A 19,877-nucleotide genomic window follows, 5' to 3' on the forward strand; every position below is an offset into this window, starting at 1 on the left:
GGGGTAAATTCTGAAACCCCAGGTGAATTCCTTTATCTCGAGTCACCTCCACAATTCGGAATGATATTTTAACAAGTTAACACAGTGCATGACTTATAGAATGACAGAAAGGATCATTGCTTACTTTCCAGCCACAGATAGCCACAAATGTTTGTAAAGAACAATTGTATTTGGATTGGATGTTTGTCTGAAAGAGAAGTAAAGGTGCAATAACGCTTTCATCGCTCAAAATAGAAAGTAAAAATTACTACTAGGAAAGTGTATGTGAATACTTTTCAGACTGACCAGAACAGAAAGCACGTCAAATAAAATTACACGCGTAGCTAATTCTCCGTTCCAGACCAGGTATAGGAAGGAAATACAGTCAAATATAGTAAAGCAAGGAAGTGCTACCCTTTGAAAAACTCATTACTCCCCAAAAAAAAAAAAAAAAAAGAAGTTATTGCTTTAAATACATTATTCCCCCCCCCCCCCTCCCCCCCAAATGACTTATTTTAAATTATAAACTAGTATTGTAATCAGTATAAAGCTGGTCCTCAGAGCCAATTATCTACAGATCTCCATAAGTTCTCGCGACTAAGTTATGAAGCAAAAGAATGCAAGGATACGTAATAATCAACAGTGGATACGCGCGCACACACACACAAAACAACAACAACAACAACAACAACAACAACAACAACCCAGTGTAATCCCACTAGTGGGGTCTGGGGAGGGTAATGTGTACGCAGACCTTACCCCTACCCCGAAGGAGTAGAGAGGCTGTTTCCGAAAGACCCTCGGCTCAATAAGACAAAAGAAAACAATATTAGTAACACCACAGAAACAATATGAAAGAAATACATATATATATATATATATGAAAAATAAGAACAACATGAAATCAAGAGGAATGATACCAAGCAAAAGCATATTAATCACAAAAAACATCAGCAAAAAGTTACACACACAAAACAAAAAACAAAAAATCACAAAAGGAAACAATGCTTTTTAATTGCATTGACATACATCAGCAACCTGCTTAACTAACAGTATATCCTCTACAGGTACAGGATATTTCTATCGTGGACCATAATACAACTTTAGTATTATCAGAGTTATTCCTAAATAAGCAACCTATGAACTCTTCAATAGAAGTGAAGAGCCAAGTTACAAAGTGAACAACGCTATTAGTTACTGAAAATTACATATTAATCATGTAACTCTATAACGAAACACGGAATTATAGGAGCATGGGGCAAAGCAGGATACTGGTTTGCGATCCATGAATTATGAAGGAGCACCGAGATATGAGGCAAGTCGCAATATATCACTGAATATTCCACCGGCTGTCACTTCAGCCCCAGCCCCTGGACCGCGCACTATTAGAGGTTGCTTACAATATCTTTCAGTAGTGAATGCAATTATGTTGTCCGATCCAGAGAGTTGCGCAAATGGATGTTCCTTATTGTATCTCCGCAATTCAACAGTGCCTTTGCCATTGACAACATCCACTGCTCCAACATATCTCAAGACCTTCATGTATATCAACATTTTGAAGATGGATAAGCATAAATACAAGTACGGAAATATAAGCATTACACATGTTCTGCAGCTAAACTGGATTGAGAAAACATAGAGTTGATGCTTGTGACCACTCCAACAGAAATGAAGCACACTTCATAAATCAAAAGTTTTCTTAGCATGCTTCACAAAGACTTCAAAGAATCTATTTTTGGGAAGTAAGCGTATTTTGTTATGGAGCATTGTCATGCATTAAGATAGTGTTTGACATTACTAGTAGAGAAGTCCCCAGATGCAAAAAGATTCTGTTGCAGTGAGTATTTATCAGTTATCACATAGAGTTCGATCTAGAAAGACAAACTCACAAATGCACACAAACAGATCAGTCACTTTATTTTGCAAACCAGAATAAAAAAGATTGAAATCATATCAGCTGTCAATAATTAAAACGTTTTACCCAAAATGGGTAATCTGGTTCATAACCAATGACTACACAAATCAGTGATGTTCCCATACAAGATTTAATTGAGCAAAATGAACAATTCGTCCACACTAAGATACTAAGGGCTGTGGTTCCTATATATTATATTACTCCTATGCAAAATTAAATGTTTCATGTTACTTGGCAAAGGTACAAAGATGATGCTTGAAATTTTATTGTTTGACATGAAATGGGGCAATATGCAGAATGTAAAAAGTTACATTTGGTTGCTCAAAATATTCAGGAAAGTTCCAGGTGAATTGTAATTGTTATATAAGCGAAAGCTTGCATCAATCAACTATGCATCGACCCAAACTAATTTTAAAACTTGCGTGATTAGGAAAATTAAAGTAAACTTCAACAGTCTAAAAAGGTATAGAAAACATCAACTTCAATGGAGGGAGTATAGCAGGGTTCATTCAGACAACATTACCATCACAACACTCAAGCTTAATTTTATAAATTCGGAATACTCACTTCCCCCGCATCTTCAGCCTCTTGCCTCTGTTTAGACAACTCTAGATCAAATTGTGGCAGCTGCAGCAAAAAGTCCTCAGCAGATGCAGTAGCCTGAGAAAACCACCAAATATCACTTCACAGAGAACAAAATGCCCGTCCAACTAATGTTGCATGTATAAGCTAATCACTCACCCTTAATGGTTCTGGGACAAGGCTCTGAACCGGGATATCTGAAAGCTGTAGCTCTAATCCACTTTCTCTAGCAAGAATTATCACCTGGATCAGGAAGTTATTGCTTATTAAAAAGTCATTAAGCCATGATTTGTGTAGCATCAATTCCCAGGATGTTGGTTTTCTTGTGGAACTATTTAAGAGAGCAAAATGGCAGGGGAACCAGCAAACTCAAAATAAAATGTCTTTGTTTCTATGATGAGAGGTAAATCTGCACAAGTTAGCAAACACATCAAGGTGCGACCAGGATAGAAGTAAATTGACAGATGCTGTTTTGCAACACTAAGTCATACGTAGGGGTGGCAAATGGGTTGTTTGGGCTGTATTTCCGCAGGTCAAGATGAGTTGACTCATTAAATGGGTCATTGCCCAACCCTGCCTAAAGTTCACTTGGGTTAAGATGGGCTAAAGAATGAGTTGTAACCCACCCCCATCCCACCCCACCCAAAATGACCCAAATCTTTGCAATATTCTCAATTTTTAAACAAGCATATATAAAATATTCTCATATATATAACAATGATTTTTATTTTCATTTTTCGTAAATATCATTCTGGAATAGTTTATGATGATGAATTGTTTTTTCTTTTTTTTCCTGTTGTTTCTTGTCTTATGTTTTGGAATAAATGTCAATCCATGCCTAATGAATTATTTCCTCAATTAAGATTTTTAGAACTTTATTTGATAGTTATTTATCTTATAATACTAACAAAGATCAGAATAACAAAAAAGTAGTAAAATTAGAACTTTCCACCCACCCCGAACACACCTCCCACCACCCCAACCCCCACCCTACCCCCAAACCTCCCACCCTCACCCTAAAATAAAATATTATTTAGAGTACTTTGTTTTCATGTTGTAGATAAAGTATTTTCTTTTTCGTTTAAGCAAAATGAGTATTTTCTTTTTATGATGTAGAAAAAGTATTTTCTTTCATTTCAACAAAATAAGTACTTTCTTTTCATGATATAGAAAAAATATTTTCTTTTTCACAAAATGAGTATTTTCTTTTCATGTTTTAGAAAAAATATTTTCTTTTATTTCAACAAAAAAAGTGTTTACTTTTTATGCTGTAGAAAGAGTACGGTTGTTTGTTTCAACAAGAAAAAGAGTATTTTCTTTGCAATTATGAAGCTCAAATTTCAATATTGTTCTTGTGTGAAAAAGTACAACAACACATTAATTCCTTTGTGTTTGTATGATTTTTTAAAAAAAATAATTGAATTCTTGAAGAAAATAAAGTCCTGAAAATATTGAATTATTGGGGAGAGGGCTCGGGGGTGGTAGCATGGGCACATGAAACATAGGGATTTGGGTGGAGGGGGTTGAAGAGAATAGCATAGAAAAATATTTTCAACTCTCTAACTAAGCAACACTAGAAAATATTTTTCGGAAAAAGTTTTCCACTCACCAACCAAACATGGGAAAATAAGTGAGAAAATCACTCATTTTCTAGGAAAATATTTTCCAAAAAATCTCCTTCATATCAAACACACCCTTAGAAGCTCTAAAGGGCAATTGCTATTCATGGGTCAGTTTGGACTGAAATCATGGGCTAATTTGGGCTACTGAAAATAAATGGATTTAATTGGGTTGTGCCCAAACTTAGCCCATCATTAAAGTAGCTCATACCCAACCCATTAAAACCTGAGCGGGTTGGGCGGGTCAAATGGGTTTGGGCCACTTTTGCTACCTCTAAGTCATAGTTGGCATTTAAATCACTACTGGCGCTTCAAAATATTTTTGTCAGCTTCATGCAAACACTAAACCAAAGCAGTAAACAAATTGAAACTGAAGAATGAGATCTCGACTGGGGTTAACACTTGTAACAATGAACGAAACTTATCAGCAAATACCTTTCTGGCAACATCTGTCCCGGCTAGGTCATCCCTCGGATCTGGTTCAGTATAACCTGCCTCTTTCGCCTCCTTCACCACTTGGCTAAAAGCTTTTGTCCCCATGAAGTTATTGAATATGTAACTCAGAGTTCCACTGTCAAAAAAAGAAAAATAAAAGAATACATGTATGAAATTAATGCAAAGAAATCGAAATACAGAGAGAAATTTTGCATTCGTTGGTGCATGTGGTAGCGAAGACAAGGATAGCGTCATTTCACCAATCTGCTACTTAGGATAGATGAAATTTATCCAAATACCAGAAAATGTATAATCTCAAACCTTAATATCAGTGATACCAACCTAAAAATACCCTCAATCCGCAAAATCTTGTCCCCGGTTTCAAGAAGACCACGTAAAGTGCTAATGATTGGTAGACCAGCTCCAACAGTAGCTTCATAGAAGTAATGAGTATATGATTGTCGCTGCAGAGCTCTCATCTTCAAGTACTGGAAACAATTGAAGGAAAATATGCAATAAAAAGGTATGAGTAGCTTCCTTTACCAGCTATCTATATAATTATTGACGCCATAGTTGTCTTGTTTTGAGGTATTTTTCAAATAGAGATAAAACAGAAGTTTTTAAAAAGACTCATTTTTCCCATCTTTGATGAAGTGGAAAGCAAAATATAATTAGGAAATGGGGAAAATTTGATTATTGACTTAGTCGATCAAAGTGCTTTTTTTCCCAGAGTGTTAAGCACTTTTAAGAAGAAAAGAAAATCAAACATGAAAGTAATTAGTAACCTGGTCAAGCGGTCCTGAGTTAGCCTTTTTATTTGGGGTGACCACATGGATGCCTCTGTGCAACCAGTCATAGTATTGGCTTGCGATATGAGAGTCTGCAGTGCAATCCACCAAAACACTGTTTGGGATGAAATGATTTTCACCCACATGCTGAACAAACTTATTCAAGTCGGGCATTTCTCCGTTTTGACTTAGTAGCTCTTTCCATCTTGACAAATCAATACCCCTATGAACATTAACAAGAATGTCTAGTCATCGAGACCCCTGAAGACAGTTCAATAATATCTAAATGACAAAAAGCAGCAGTAACCAGCTGGAAAGGCTAGTGTGGCTTTTGGAACACAAAGCTTCAACATAGTAGCTAGTTGACAAGTTTTATAGCAAGAACGATGTAATGAACATTGGATAGGTGATAGTGAAAATTTGGGAGAAGGAAAGACCAGAAATTAAGTTCCTTGTTAACTTTAATTTAATCTCATTCATTTTCAAGAAAAAATATCTTTAATTTTTCAATCTCATTAGAAGATCTACTATGACTAACAGAAGATTGACACTGATTGAACCTCTGACTCATAAAAATCAGCAGCACAAAAGAAAACTTAGAAGTTCCTTGGTTGCATTGGAACAGAAAATGTCCAAGCTATAACCAAAGAGGACATGGGATCAGCTTAAAGGACCGGAATAGAGGGAATAAATGTAGTAGATTAATGAAAGAGAGAATGATACCAATGATTTTGTACAGTGTACTAGCGCATTCCTAGCTAGGATTATAGCATTGAAGAAGTAGAAATGAAGTATGAATTTTGTTGTAAGGAGAATATGAGTCAACAGGCAAATTTCCAGAAGCAGATACTCCAGGCTTGTTTATATGAACCACAAAAGAAGTTTAGTTAGATGAACCCTTTAGGAACACCTCTTTTTTTATTTTATTTTTCATTTGCCTACTCAGTAGCTGCCCATTCTACTCAAATGCAATTGTTAATTTTATAAAAGAATTTCAAATCAAAAGTTTCCAATTAGCAAGTCCACCCTCCATTCCAGTTTCTATGACTAACTTCCCCTTTGTCACTCGAAGAAGATCTATCCCTACAGGTAAAGTTACTTGGAAATTCATAAGTTGAAAGAAAAATAATTATCTCTACAATGATTCAACAGATTCGGATAGTTGTCCATTAGAATAGCAATTTTTAAAACCTTAGGTTAAGTTTCTCTGACTTTTTGCACTTTATTGTTTCTTCCCGTAAAATGCTGCTTCCATTCATTCTAAGCAGAAAAAGACTCGATCAAAAATTCAAAGCGGCTAAAGAACGCATCTGTCCGATATACATCACTGAGCATTTAGAAGAAAGATGGATTTTCAAGACTTACGAGCCGCTCAATATCATTGAATCTATTCCAATTATACCCATCACACGCAAGTCAATGTTGAACTTTTCCTTTAAGATAGCTGTCTGCCAATGAAAACAAAAGGTGTTAAAAGTGTCTGTTACAAAATTTCATTGAACACTTGCCAAAACCTATTCTTTTCATCATTAAACAGAAAAGAAAACAATTATTAAGAACATTGTTTCCCGAACATCAAGAACAATCATCATATTACAGCAATAAAGTACCTGAAATTATAATCAACTTTACCAAGCAAGACGCTAGAGCTATCAGGAAAAAACGAGAGCACAAAAATTCAACACTGAGCTCCAGTGTGCAGAAAGGATCAATACATAAAAAACTTGATAAAATGATAACTTATGGACTACTAGGTATGCACTAAGCAATGCAAGGGTGGTAATAAAGAGTTTCTTAAACTTACACAATATAACCCACAAAAACCATGCTTTATATATCCTGAAATATATTTATTTCCGATTTTACAGTTCATTTCATTTTCGGATACCCTATGGTAAGAAACTAGTTATCAGTGGGTGGATAAGTCTGAGATCTGGAGAGCCGCTAGCTTTAGTGAACCCTAATTCGTCTGTAAGATGAGTACTACGAATTGAAATGAGAGATACCTCAATATATCAGAGCATACAAGGAACCCAACAAATTAGAGATTAAGCATGTTAGTTGATAATCTTTGTTTTCCTTTTCTCCTTTTCCTTTTTTAAGGAAGAATCAGAATGCATCACGAATTATAGTGCATCCCTTTGACAGCAACAAGTGGTTAAGCATCCAAGTTAGCATTATTTACACGGCTAAAGAATATGAGTGCAAAAATTCCAGTGTTCTGTGTACTTGGTTTATACCACTAGTGACAAAAAAGAATGTGGCAACAGAGGAAAGTTCTTACATTACAAGGAGATGATCCATGATACACGCAAAGAATCAGAATAGCCGACAAACATCATATATCATATAAAAGAAGGAAATACAAATGCAAGATGGCAAAATGTAAATGAATTTCTAGCAGCAAGGACAGTTCAAATAATTCCATTATCCATTATAAGTGGTAATTAAAAGTTGAAGGCGACACCTAATTATATCCTGAACGTTTTACCAGTATGATGACTCTAAAAGGTTGTGAAATTGAACTTAGGCTTTGCCTGGAGATGACTGCATACTTTGCTCCAAAAATCTACCTTTCAAATTGTGAAAGATATTTAAATTTGGAATGGTGGGAAATATTAATATGCTCTTCTTAATTTAATTTATGGACTTTAATAGGAGAAATAAATGATACCCAATAGAAGAAAGCATATTTAAAGTTCAATAGGTGTAGAGAAAACAAAATATAGAGATCGAAATAGCATTAACTTGAATTGACAGACCTGATCATTGAGCTGGTCTAGCAAAGTACCCCCTATCAACCCTGGTCCAATAATGCCCACAGCAATAGTAGTTCTTGACAAATAAAATGTTGAGTGCACAGCACGTAAAGCCCTCACACAGTGTTCACGTTTAACAACTACTGTGACGTTGTACTCTGAGCAACCTTGAGCTATAGCACGGATATTGATATTAGCCTGCAAAAATGAAGTGTTGAATCTTGAAGTTCTTATGAAATTCAAGAAACTAGAAGAAGTTGAATTCTATACTCATATTCCCCTCGTCATCTTTCTATGACTCTCGATTGACTTTTATCATGTCCTTTTTTGATGAAAAGCATCATACAAGTTGCCAAAAGCAGCAGCAATCAAAGCCAAGTTAAAAGCTCATAAAAACTGAAAACCAATTTACATACTAACAAGAACAGTATGGTAGTTAGCTACGAAATCCACCTATGTGATCTTCACATAGCTGGTACCAAATCTGCATAAAGGAAAAAGGGTTGCAGTAGGTTGACAACCTACATAAAAGTAGTCAAAATATCATAATCCTCTAACGGTGAAGTATTCAAATGAAATCAGCCCTATAGAGTGGAATGGATACAGAGATCAATGTAGTGGGCCTCAACTAATTTGGTAATCTTAAGGAGTAGTTGATTGATTGATATCGTAATTAGAGAATCCTTATGGCATAGATCTAAGTGCTCATAACAGTCGCAAAATAACTGTAGATGAAATGCAGGAGAACATTAACTCCACAGAAGATACAACCAAACAAATCGTCAAACATAAACCCTTTTTAGAATTTAATGTGGTTTGAAAATTTACCACTTAACTCTACACAAGACACACCTATATACAATAGATAAATTTTGTCTTTTTCAGTTTAAAAAGACTGAAAATTACCAAACCTTAGCAAGTGCACTAAAAAATGTAGCACAAACTCCAGGAGTGCTTGCCATTCTCTGACCAACAGCAGCCAAAATGCTACAGTTCGGAATCACCGAAATCTGGGAAGAAATGAAGTCATTATCACGGTGATCAAAGAAGTTCTTAATAGGATAGATGAAAATAATGTTAAAACACCAAGTAAGTGACACAGAGAAGCAGAAATCAATGAGCTAAATACGATATCTGAAATTACGATTTACTGTACCCAAGATCCGACAACTAATTTTCGTTAAGTATATAGAAAGAAGCACATCACACTGCCCCAAAACCAAGTTCAAATTTCATAAAAACCTACACCAAAACCGGCTGAGATTTTTGAGATTCTAACAAATGGAAAGAGTTCTGAGTTTCCTTATTCGTCTAAGCTATGCTTTTAACAGAGGGAGGTTTGGTGAAGCAGTATCATGTGCAAGATTAGTTTCTTTCTTGGTTGCCTTTACTTTGTATAGTATTTTAAGATGGAAACACCTATGGAGTGTTTGCATATGGCGAAGTTTTTACAAGAATTAGCCCAGAAAAAATGTAGCAGTTCTGCCACGCGTTCATTTCTGAGATGTCTATGGGATCTGAAAGTAACTACCATACTTTTCCTCATTTCTCCTCCTCTTTTCTGCAATTATAAGTTTCACACAGTTCATGACTTCAAGATCCTCTCTTTGCTTTCAATTGTCTGATCATCCTGTCTTCATTATAGCAGCATCAAGCAGAGTTTAATGATTACATCACTGCTCAATGCTCATCAGCACCCTAAAAGCTGTTGTTCCAGTCATTCCTTTCTTATGTGCATCAAACCACCACTAGACTAATACGGCTTTACTAATTCTTAAGCTTTCTTGATTGAGCTTCTCAAGTTTTAAGTTGGAAAAACCGGAATCTACAGCCCCAAAATCCGTCTTTTCAGATCTGCTAGTTAACTAACTTGTTTGGTGCAACAAGAGGAACAACTTTCACGGATGTTCTATCTTGGATGGAGATAAAGGCTCAATCACAATAAGTGTTTTTTTGGTCTTTCCAATATAATTAGCACCATAACTTTTTGTGGAATTCTTCTGAAGTATACAACTCATCATCCCTATAGCTCTGAGCCACATGATGCGTACTGATCATCAACATATGCCCTAAAGTCTCCTCAGAAACAACTTCTGAAGCTTTGTCACAACACTTCTTTATTATGTATTTTTCTATTTGCCATTCTGGAACATCTAAAACAAACATGTTATAAGATAACAGGTATAGCGGAGCGTATATAGGGTTGACCTTGCAACCGCAATCAGGAAACAGAAGGCGCAATACATGCAAAATGTTAACTATAAGATGGTGACAAGAATTCAATATAACATCATTCCTGCTTCTTCTTTTTTTTCCCTTTTGCTTATGCAGATCCACAACCTTTATAAATTAACTATACAAATTGAATCAGAAAACGCAGAATACCTGAGAAAGGCGCCCGGCACTCAAAGCCTGACCAAACCTAGACTCTAAAACATCAGCAACAGCTTTAACTTCTTTTTCAGGCACAGCAAAGCACACTGAATGCTCACTACTAGCCTGTATCATAGCACTCAATTCTATTTCATGAAGTTATAAGCATCATAAGTTTAACCCGATATCAAAGAATTAATTTACCTGGGATATCATGATTACGTTAGCACCAACATCTTTTACTGCAGCAAAAATATCACTAGCTGTACCAGGAACACCAGTCATTCCGGTTCTGCAGAAGGTAACCGACTTTGTGTAAACAAAGAAATTTGTGAATATTGTTATAACAAACAGTATGACTGGATCCAGTGCAGTCCTAATCCTCCACATTTCTTTTTGACAAGCAAACTAATAGTCCTACCCCTCAACATTCACTAGAGCCAGATTGTCAATTGTTGCAAATCCTTTGACAGGGAATACTGATCTCTGTCCATCCTCATATTCATTATCAGTGGATCGGCAGATCATTGTTCCAGGTGCAGCGAGGTTAAAAATATTTTTTATAACAATCGGAATGTCATATTGCATCACTGGAACAATTGTCCGTGGATGCAAGACATTTGCACCAAAATATGACTGCAAAAAGATGAGAAATTTGATATTAGAAAGTGCCCATGACATCTCTTGTTAACTTCAGCAATCACATAGAATCACGACTTCACCATTTCCCACGCCTCTTGATAAGATAGTGTCTTCAGTATTACGGCCTCACTTACTGCAAATGAAATATTGTTTTAGCTGTCAATCATCGTAAACTTCATTTTGGAAGTTCATCATTGATTTAATAGTAAGAGGGAATATTTGGGTAACAAATAGAGAACAATAATACTTGATATAATATTTAGCTAGGGGCACGTCTTAATATGTTTCAGATCGGGAAAAGCATGCAATGAGTGAGGAAAAACCTTTTCTTGGATCAGCACTATAGACACCATCAACATCTGTCCAAATTGTGACTTGGCGTGCTTTAAACAATGCCCCCATGATAGCTGCAGAGAAATCACTTCCATCCCTTTTCAAAGTGGTGGGAATATTTTGGGGAGTGCTAGCTATAAAACCAGTTGCAATGATAGTCATTGATGGATTCTTAGAGTACCATTTCTCAAGTCTTTCCCCTGACTTTAGATAATCTGGATCAACTTGATTAGAGCTCGTTGGGTTCACAATGAGTACCTCTCTTGTGTCCATCCATTTAGACTCTACACCATTCTGCAAATATAGGAATTTGAAAATTTGCATCATAAACATACAAAATTTTAATTTGCATAACTAGCAGATACAAAGCTTTCTTAAGACCAGAAGAGATCAATGTGAGAATCACCATTCTGACAACGGATGACAACAACTGAGCAGACCATAACTCCCCATGCCCAGCAACAAAATCAGAGAAAGATTCTGTTGCATGACCAGCTGCAATACAATTAAGCTATTTTGTGTCAGTTGAAAGCAAAAGAAAGAGGTTTGGTTCAAATTCAGATACTTCAGGAAAAACCTTGTCAACTGAAGGAACTTTAGCATGGATACAACTAAGTTCTAGCAAAAACAAGAGACTGAAGAATGACCATTATGCCAACATTAGCTTCATAACTACAGCTCTGACAATAACCAGAGAGTGAAGCAAAGACCATATTGCACCATTTGATGTCCTTCTTACCCGCATGCAAAGTAGTGGAGGGAAAAGACAATTCAAAATACTCCAACAGAATCTTGTTTCCTTTTAAGTATTATACAAAAAATTAATAATATCTGACAATGGAGTTTTCCACGAGTAGTCTCTGTTAATAAGTTCTTTTTCTATTGATTTTTCCATATTTATGAGCATAGAGGCTCTGGCAAGTGTTTTTGTTGAGACATTCTACAAATAAAGAGGGAAAGCACAAGCTACCAATATATATTGCACGGAGCATGGCTTTTAGGTTGTTGATGTCATGATGAAGACGAGATAAGAAACTAGCAAGCTCATCCCCATCAAGTAGATCAATAGCAGTTAATTTGTGTTTTTCTAGAACAGCGTCCAATGCAGTTAGGTACGAGTCATCTCGTGACCGGGCCTTTTGAATCAGATCATACATCATATCTGTGACTTTTGACATTGCAGACACAACCACCAACTTTCTTTCTGATTGGTCCTGAACTATTACATTAGCAACGTTGCGAATTCTTTCAGAGGTTCCCACACAGGTACCACCAAATTTATGAACAGACCAGCTGTCACCTCTAGGAAGCTGAGAATTTTCTATAGCTCCATCCAATAAGTATTCTGCCAAAATATCAAATGGGAGAATGGGAAATCAATAACTGAAGAAAATCACACAAGGATGATACTTAAGGTTTCAACATATATTAACCTTCACTTGTAACAGCAGCACGTATGCCGAACTTCAACTCTGCTCTTTCCCATTTTGAACTAAAACACATCAAAACAAAGAAAGGCTTTAGCAGTATATAAAACATTAAGCTATAAGAAATTTCTCAAAATAAAAAGAAAACTTGGCGATCATATCATGGGATACCCATTACTTACTGTTGAATCGTGTGATCACCTCACAATTGTATGATAGTTGAAAAGGAAACAGGTTATTATTCATCAGTTGCTCTCGGACTCAAGAATATGCTCAAGCAAAATTTTGGTTTTACTTCACAAAGAACAAATCTTTGTACTATTTCTCATGCCTTAGATACCTTAATATGATTACTGTTGAGACAACTAATTAACTTGTTGAAACAATTTTTGTAACACTTCTCATTAGTTGGATGAAAATATAGATCACTTCATATAGCAATAATTCCATATACAATATTACAAAGCGTAATCTTGAAGCTTAAAAAAAATAAAACAAATAAAAACTTTAAACTGAAGTGCAACAGGGTAAAATTTTAAAGTATAGTCAAAATAAGAGGGATAAATTTGGTGCTTTTTCCAAAGTATTTTTGACACATGATATCTACAGCTCCCCAGTCGATGCTGGAGCTCCATTAAGGTTAAGGGCAAGAATTGCTAATGGCAAAGGTACCAACAACCAAAAAAAAAAAAAAACCAGTGTAATCCCACAAGTAGGGTATTGAAAGCAGAGGCAGCGCCAGGATTTGAAGCTAATGGGTTCAGGACTCTAGTTCTTTTAAGTTACTGGGTTGTAACTTAATAATTTGTGCATATTCAATGAATTTCTTAAGACAAATAATTTGGACCAAAGATATTGGGTTCGGCCGAACCTAGCCGAAGGTCTAGCTCCGCCCTTACAGGAGATAATAGTGTATACGCAAAACTTACACCTACGCTTGTGAAGGTAGAGAGGCTCTTCTCAATGGACCGTCAGCTCAAGGAAAGCATGGAAAAACATGGAAAAGAAATACGGCGGTGGAAAAGCCCCAAAATATAACAAAGTTTAAAATTAAGATACTTCATTTGAACTTTTTCTCTAAAATGTTCACAAAATGTGAGAGGGAATATATATATAAAAAAACACTAACATAAATACACGTAAAGTGAGTACCCACAAATACATTAGAGAGTTGAAAAAGAAAAATAGAAATAACGAAGTTTACTTGAGAAAAGGAGAGCGTTGCAGTTGCAGGAGTGAAAATGGATGTGTCCTGTTAAGGGTAGCCATTTCCTTCCCCTTGGCCTTCAAATGTGACAAGGATGGGTTAGAGAAGAGTTTACATGAATAACATGGCGAAATGGAGGATGATAACGCCATTGTTTTTGTTGATTGAGAAAAAATGAGTGTGACAAGTACCACAGTGAGTGGTCACTATATATATATATATATATATATATATATATATATATATATATATATATATATATATATATATATCCCCTAAATTATTGGAAAAGGTTTAAAAATACTTTAAATATAACATTTATTTTAATTGTTACTATTTAAATTTTATTGTATTATAATATTATATTTATTGTTACGTAATGACGAAAATGGAACGATCGATTTGGTGTGGTCGCGTCATTATTGTATTTTTTCTCTTATCTTGCCCTTCCTTATTTAAATAATTCTATTTTATCATTTACCCTACATTTTTATATAATAATTCTACCTCGTATCTTACTTTTTCTAATATTGTAAGTTTATTTTTTATATTATTGATGCATGACATTATGAAACTGTTGGTATATACTATTAACCTTGCGGTTTAGACATAGTATTTTGTTTTATTCTTTATGTAACAATTGTTTATTTAATTCAATAAAGTACTATTTTAAATAGATCATTTGTTATATGTGTGTCCTTTTAGTTATGTAGTAGATAATTTAGTGTATGGAGTCTTAGCTCATGCAGAGAAGATTAAATTGTCGGTTCTCATAATTAATAAACTATGTTCACAATTAAAGATATTATTGTACAAAATATCTTGATGATTGTAGCACAAAATTATAGTATAATTTGTCTTTGATTATGGGAGTTGTTTTACTCCAACTTTTTGTGCTAGTATACTTAGTGTATATTGAACGGACCAAGTAGAGAAAAGATATTTTTGTACTAAATATATATAAAAATATTTTCTCTAATTCATTAAATGGGCTTATACTCTAATCTTGATATAATTATTATGATCAATGTAATTTGTTTATTGTTTTGATTTATCAAAAGGTACGACTCTATTCAGAGTTAGTGTATGCCTAATAGATTGGACATAACGAATAATATTTGTGAAACAATAATTAGTTGATAAAATCCATGATTCGGTTTTGAGTTTGATGATATCCATTTATGTAAGCTTATAAGTTTTTATGTGAAACCCCGACCGATGAATTTTGTATCCATCACATGAAATTGTTTAAGCGGAATTGTAAAGGATTTAATTAGTTGATTAAATTAAATTTTCAGTAATTTAATTTAATTAATTGGTATTTGAAATCTTAACATAGGGAGTTAAAATAAATGTAACTGAATTTTCGAAATTCACATTGAGGAATTAATTCATGCTAATTTCGAATTAATACTGTAATTAGTAGCCTCTTATTATTTCTGTGGTCCCTCATATATCTAGTAAAAACCTGGACTGACTTGGGTAAAAAGTAACTTGGGAGAAAAGTCATCTTGTAGAGTTAGAGTAGGATTCTAGTTGTGAAAGCAGAATCTTATACGTTTTTGGAGCCCTATTTTTGGCTAAAAACGTGACTGCTTAAGGAAGACAATATTCACCCAATAACTTACCTTTTAGAGTTGTATTGTTCTTCCCACTCAAACCAAACTCGTCCAAGATTTTACTAGGCATATAACAGAAGAAGACTGCAGTCCTAGATTCTTGTTGTGTGGAGAATTTGTTCAACGATTCAAGAGGTTAGTGCTTCTACTCTGGTAATTATAGCATTGTCTAGTTTACATGTATTTGATGCCTGAATTGTATGCTTGCTCCCGCTGCGCATATTATATCAGAAACGACAACAAATAATACAATCTATCCAAATATTATGTACATCAATACAATATAATACAATACAATACATTACTATACGATACATTATGAAATGATACATAACAACCATCCAACAAGCTATTAAACAAATACTATTTCTTTCATCCTGCTGATTTAATTAAGTACAAAGTTTAAATAAAATTGTGTTCATAAATTATAAATATTCTTATAGTTATAAATTATTTCATTACGAATAAAATAAAAATTTAAAATTAAGTAGGTATAATATTTTTTTAATAGATTAAAAGAATAAGATAACACATAGAATGGAGGAGGAGTATTTTTTAAAATTACTTTTTCGAATTGCTTTACTTTTCAACACGTGGGTTCAGTGGTGGGATTGGTTCGACTGATAGTTAGCAGTATTTTTTTAATTTTATGCAAAAATAATCAGATAATAATATATTTTTTGTTGTTCATTTTTTATGACAATAATATTCATTCAGTTTGCAAAGACCTCAATTATTTCTTCGGCTACCTTACATATATGAAATATCCAACCTTGACTTAATTTTTGAAATGCAAATTACACACCTTGATTTTGTAATCAAATACTCTTTTCTATTTCATATCATTCTTCCTTTAAATTAGTTGCAGTATTGAGGGGTTAATTTCACTGATAGTCACTCAATTATGTTTCAATTTTACTAAAGTCACTTAACTATTTTTTGTCACTTAAAAGTATCACATTGTCACTTAAATTTCACATTAGTTTAAAATGATTATCCTATACTACAAAAGTTTTGCCTTTTTTGTTACATAATGCCCATTTATATTATTCTATACTAAAAAGATTCTTATCTTGTTTGTATGCCCCATCCGAGTCATTTTATAACTCTACTGAAATTAAAATACTATTATATCCAACTCATATAACAAATTTATAATTTTTTACTGAAATTAAAATAATATTATATTCATCTTACATAACATATTAATGTATCATAAGAATACAAGAATAATAATAAGGCTAATAAGAGTTTATTTTCACAATGAACATGCAATTACAGACAATCTATTGCAATTGTTTAGATAAAAGAAATATTGTATTTGTACGATAAAAACCCCATAAAAAAATCACAAGACCTAATTTTATTAGTGGTGTGTGTTTTTTCCTTCTATTGAAACCCATTTGGGTTATGGGTCAAATCACATTAAGGGAAAAATTGATCTAAAGTGAGTATGGTCCATTTAAGCTTATGTGACATTTACTTTTAGATTTTTCTCATTAAATTTTATGTTATGTCATATTTATAGTAGGGGTTTGAGCCAAAATGATTTTTAAGTGACAATGTGAAAGTTTAGATACTTTTAAGTGACAAAAAATAATTGAATGACTTTAGTGAAATTGAAACATAGTTGAGTGACCATCCGTGAAATTAACCACAATATTGAGCACAATTGCTGCAAATTCGATAGACATGAAGTTACGTCTGGCTAATATACAATTAAATTTGAAGATTCCACAGTATTTTTTTTTATTTTAAAAAAGTAGTATTACAATAGTTACTTTTTAAGTACTAGCCACATATTAATTCATTATTTCTGTAACTTTCGTATTATACAAATATAAATTAAGGGGGAAATTGTGTTTGGTATAGGTCTCCACAATTTTTTTTTTTTTTTTTTGACGGGCACACAATTCCTACAATCAGGAAAAAAAGTAAAAATAAAAAAGCGAGACATTAAATACATGGTATGTGTTTGACTAAAAGTGTTAGACCTTTTTATTAAACTAGTTAAATAAGAAGATTTGAGGCAAATCCTAGCCATAGATAATTTATCCTAGATATGAGATAGAAGATAAGAATAAACAAGCATAGCTAAACATAAAATTTGGCTATAATCACGATTGAATTCCATAATGTAAGAAAAGGATGGTTGCTTCCATATTATTAAATGATAGCGAAGAATACATAAATGAAAAGAGTCACCATTCTTGAACAAGACTGACCTCATTACATTTGACATAATTAAACTACAGATGAATACCGAGATTCTAAACTCTTTTCTCCTTTCTTCTTGGCGAGGAACCTGAGATGAAGGCCCATCTTCATCTTGGGAGACATGTATGTGTGTGTTCCTTTTAGCCCCTGGCCTTCAGTTACTCTCTTCCATGATATTTATACAAAAATACTTTTTTTATCTAGCAGTCCTTAACCAGAGTACCTAAGTTCTTAGAATATATTGTAGAATATTCCTCTAAAATTTCTAAGTGTTAAACTAGCCGTTCGAGTTAAATTGAATGCTCGACCTCGACCGTAACTGAATCATGTATTGCTTCCCATACGTGACCTCAGCTTGATTGATTTTTGGTCCTTCTTACTTAATAAGATTCTTTTGTTCAAATTTTGACATATACAATGTGAAGCATAGTTGATTGCTTCAGATATATATTCTCTAAAAATTGAAAGCAATAAATACAACAATCATACTCATTATCGAAGGCTAGACCTGCCCCGTTGATTCTAGCACATGTGTAATAAACATATCATACAAAACCCAAAATAATTTGGTATTAATAAGTTTTAATTATATATACACAAAAGTACCTAAAATGCCCCTTTACTATATGAAATAAGATATTCTAGCCCTCGTTAAAAGTTGACCCCTTATCTGTCCTTGCCGTCTAAAAATGGACTCAAAAAAATCCTTCTCCACTAACGAGAGACTCTAAAATACACGTGGAATTACATTTGCCTAATTAAAAATTCCAATCCTAATTTAAAATGACACATGAATTTAAAAATACCTCAACTCCTCTTATTTCCCTAACCCCCTACCCCCCGGGCCTACCCCCAAAAAAGCCCTAAAATTCCCCATTCGCACCCCCAAACTCCAAAACCGCCGAGCCACTTTCCTCCGCCCTCTCGCCGCCGTTGAAGCACCTGAGAAGGTAGTCCAGCTCGGTGATGAAATATCCAATTTAACCCTCGCTGACGCTCAGAAACTCGTCGAGTACCTCCAGGATAAGCTCGGTGTTACAGCCGCATCCTTCGCTCCCGCCGCCGTCGTCGCCGCCCCTGGCGCCGCCGCCGAAGCTGCTGCTGTGGTAGAGGAGAAGACTGAATTTGACGTAGTTATTGACGAAGTTCCGAGTAATGCGAGAATTGCTACAATTAAGGCTGTTAGGACTTTAACTAGTTTGGCTTTGAGGCTAAGGAATTGATTGAAGGATTGCCTGAGAAATTTAAGGAAGGTGTGTCTAAGGATGAGGCTGAAGATGCTAAGAAACAGCTTGAAGAAGCTGGTGCTAAAGTTTCTATTGCTTAAAATATGAATTTGTGGTAAATGTTTTATTCTTATTTTGTTTTTGATTATCTTTGGTAAATTGTTGTACTTTTTTTGTGTTTTTGTAAGAGAATTCAGTTGTTAGATATAGTTTGTTCCCAATTTTCTAAAATTAAGAGTTTCTAGCCGTATTTGCTTATGGTTCTGCAAAGTGAAGGATAGAGCTTTGGTTTTTGAGTTCAGTTACTCATTATTTTCCTCAATAACAACAACGACCCAGTATAATTACACAAGTGGGGTCTGGGAGGGTAATATGTACGCAGAGTTGTATGAGGCTTCTTTTTGTCTTACAAATTTGTGGACCCCAATATTGTACTTCTGGGTCCACAAAATTTGGGTCCACAAAACCGTGAGACAAAAAAGTTGCCTCATAAAAAGACACAAAATAAAATTTTCCGCAAAAGAGGACATAAAAAGAATCTACAACATTACTGCTATCCAGTTAACCATAAGTAGCAATTACAACCAGGTATTATTGATGTGATATCATAAAATTTGCAAAATGTGTATCTTCAAGTGAAGCAACCCGTCAAGAATAAGCAGAACAAGAAAACACACTTGAGAATTTATCCCTGTAACCAGTGGCGAAGCCACATATTGATAAGGGTGGTCAACTCGTCGAAAAATTACACTGTTT

At 34.4% G+C, this 19,877-nt stretch overlaps 1 protein-coding gene and 1 pseudogene across 1 annotated transcript; one reads left to right on the forward strand and one right to left on the reverse strand.

The window, feature by feature from the left end:
* Positions 1-968: 968 nt before the first annotated feature.
* On the reverse strand, positions 969-14,269 carry LOC107792492 (bifunctional aspartokinase/homoserine dehydrogenase 1, chloroplastic). Its single transcript, XM_016614712.2, has 18 exons — positions 14,057-14,269; positions 12,859-12,917; positions 12,396-12,770; positions 11,832-11,920; positions 11,416-11,719; positions 11,173-11,225; positions 10,872-11,086; positions 10,655-10,742; positions 10,463-10,576; positions 8,989-9,087; positions 8,081-8,275; positions 6,684-6,766; positions 5,316-5,541; positions 4,873-5,018; positions 4,531-4,666; positions 2,636-2,719; positions 2,462-2,554; positions 969-1,515 (listed from the first exon to the last, which is right to left on the reverse strand). Exons 1-18 carry the CDS (start codon positions 14,209-14,211, stop codon positions 1,270-1,272), a joined length of 2,760 nt encoding a protein of 919 aa, XP_016470198.2. The 5' UTR covers positions 14,212-14,269; the 3' UTR covers positions 969-1,269.
* A 4,426-nt stretch (positions 14,270-18,695) lies between these two features.
* On the forward strand, positions 18,696-19,328 carry LOC107792490 (large ribosomal subunit protein bL12c-like; annotated as a pseudogene).
* Positions 19,329-19,877: the final 549 nt, after the last annotated feature.

Source organism: Nicotiana tabacum, chromosome 8 (genome assembly GCF_000715075.1).
Source record: "Nicotiana tabacum cultivar K326 chromosome 8, ASM71507v2, whole genome shotgun sequence".
NCBI lineage: Eukaryota > Viridiplantae > Streptophyta > Magnoliopsida > Solanales > Solanaceae > Nicotiana > Nicotiana tabacum.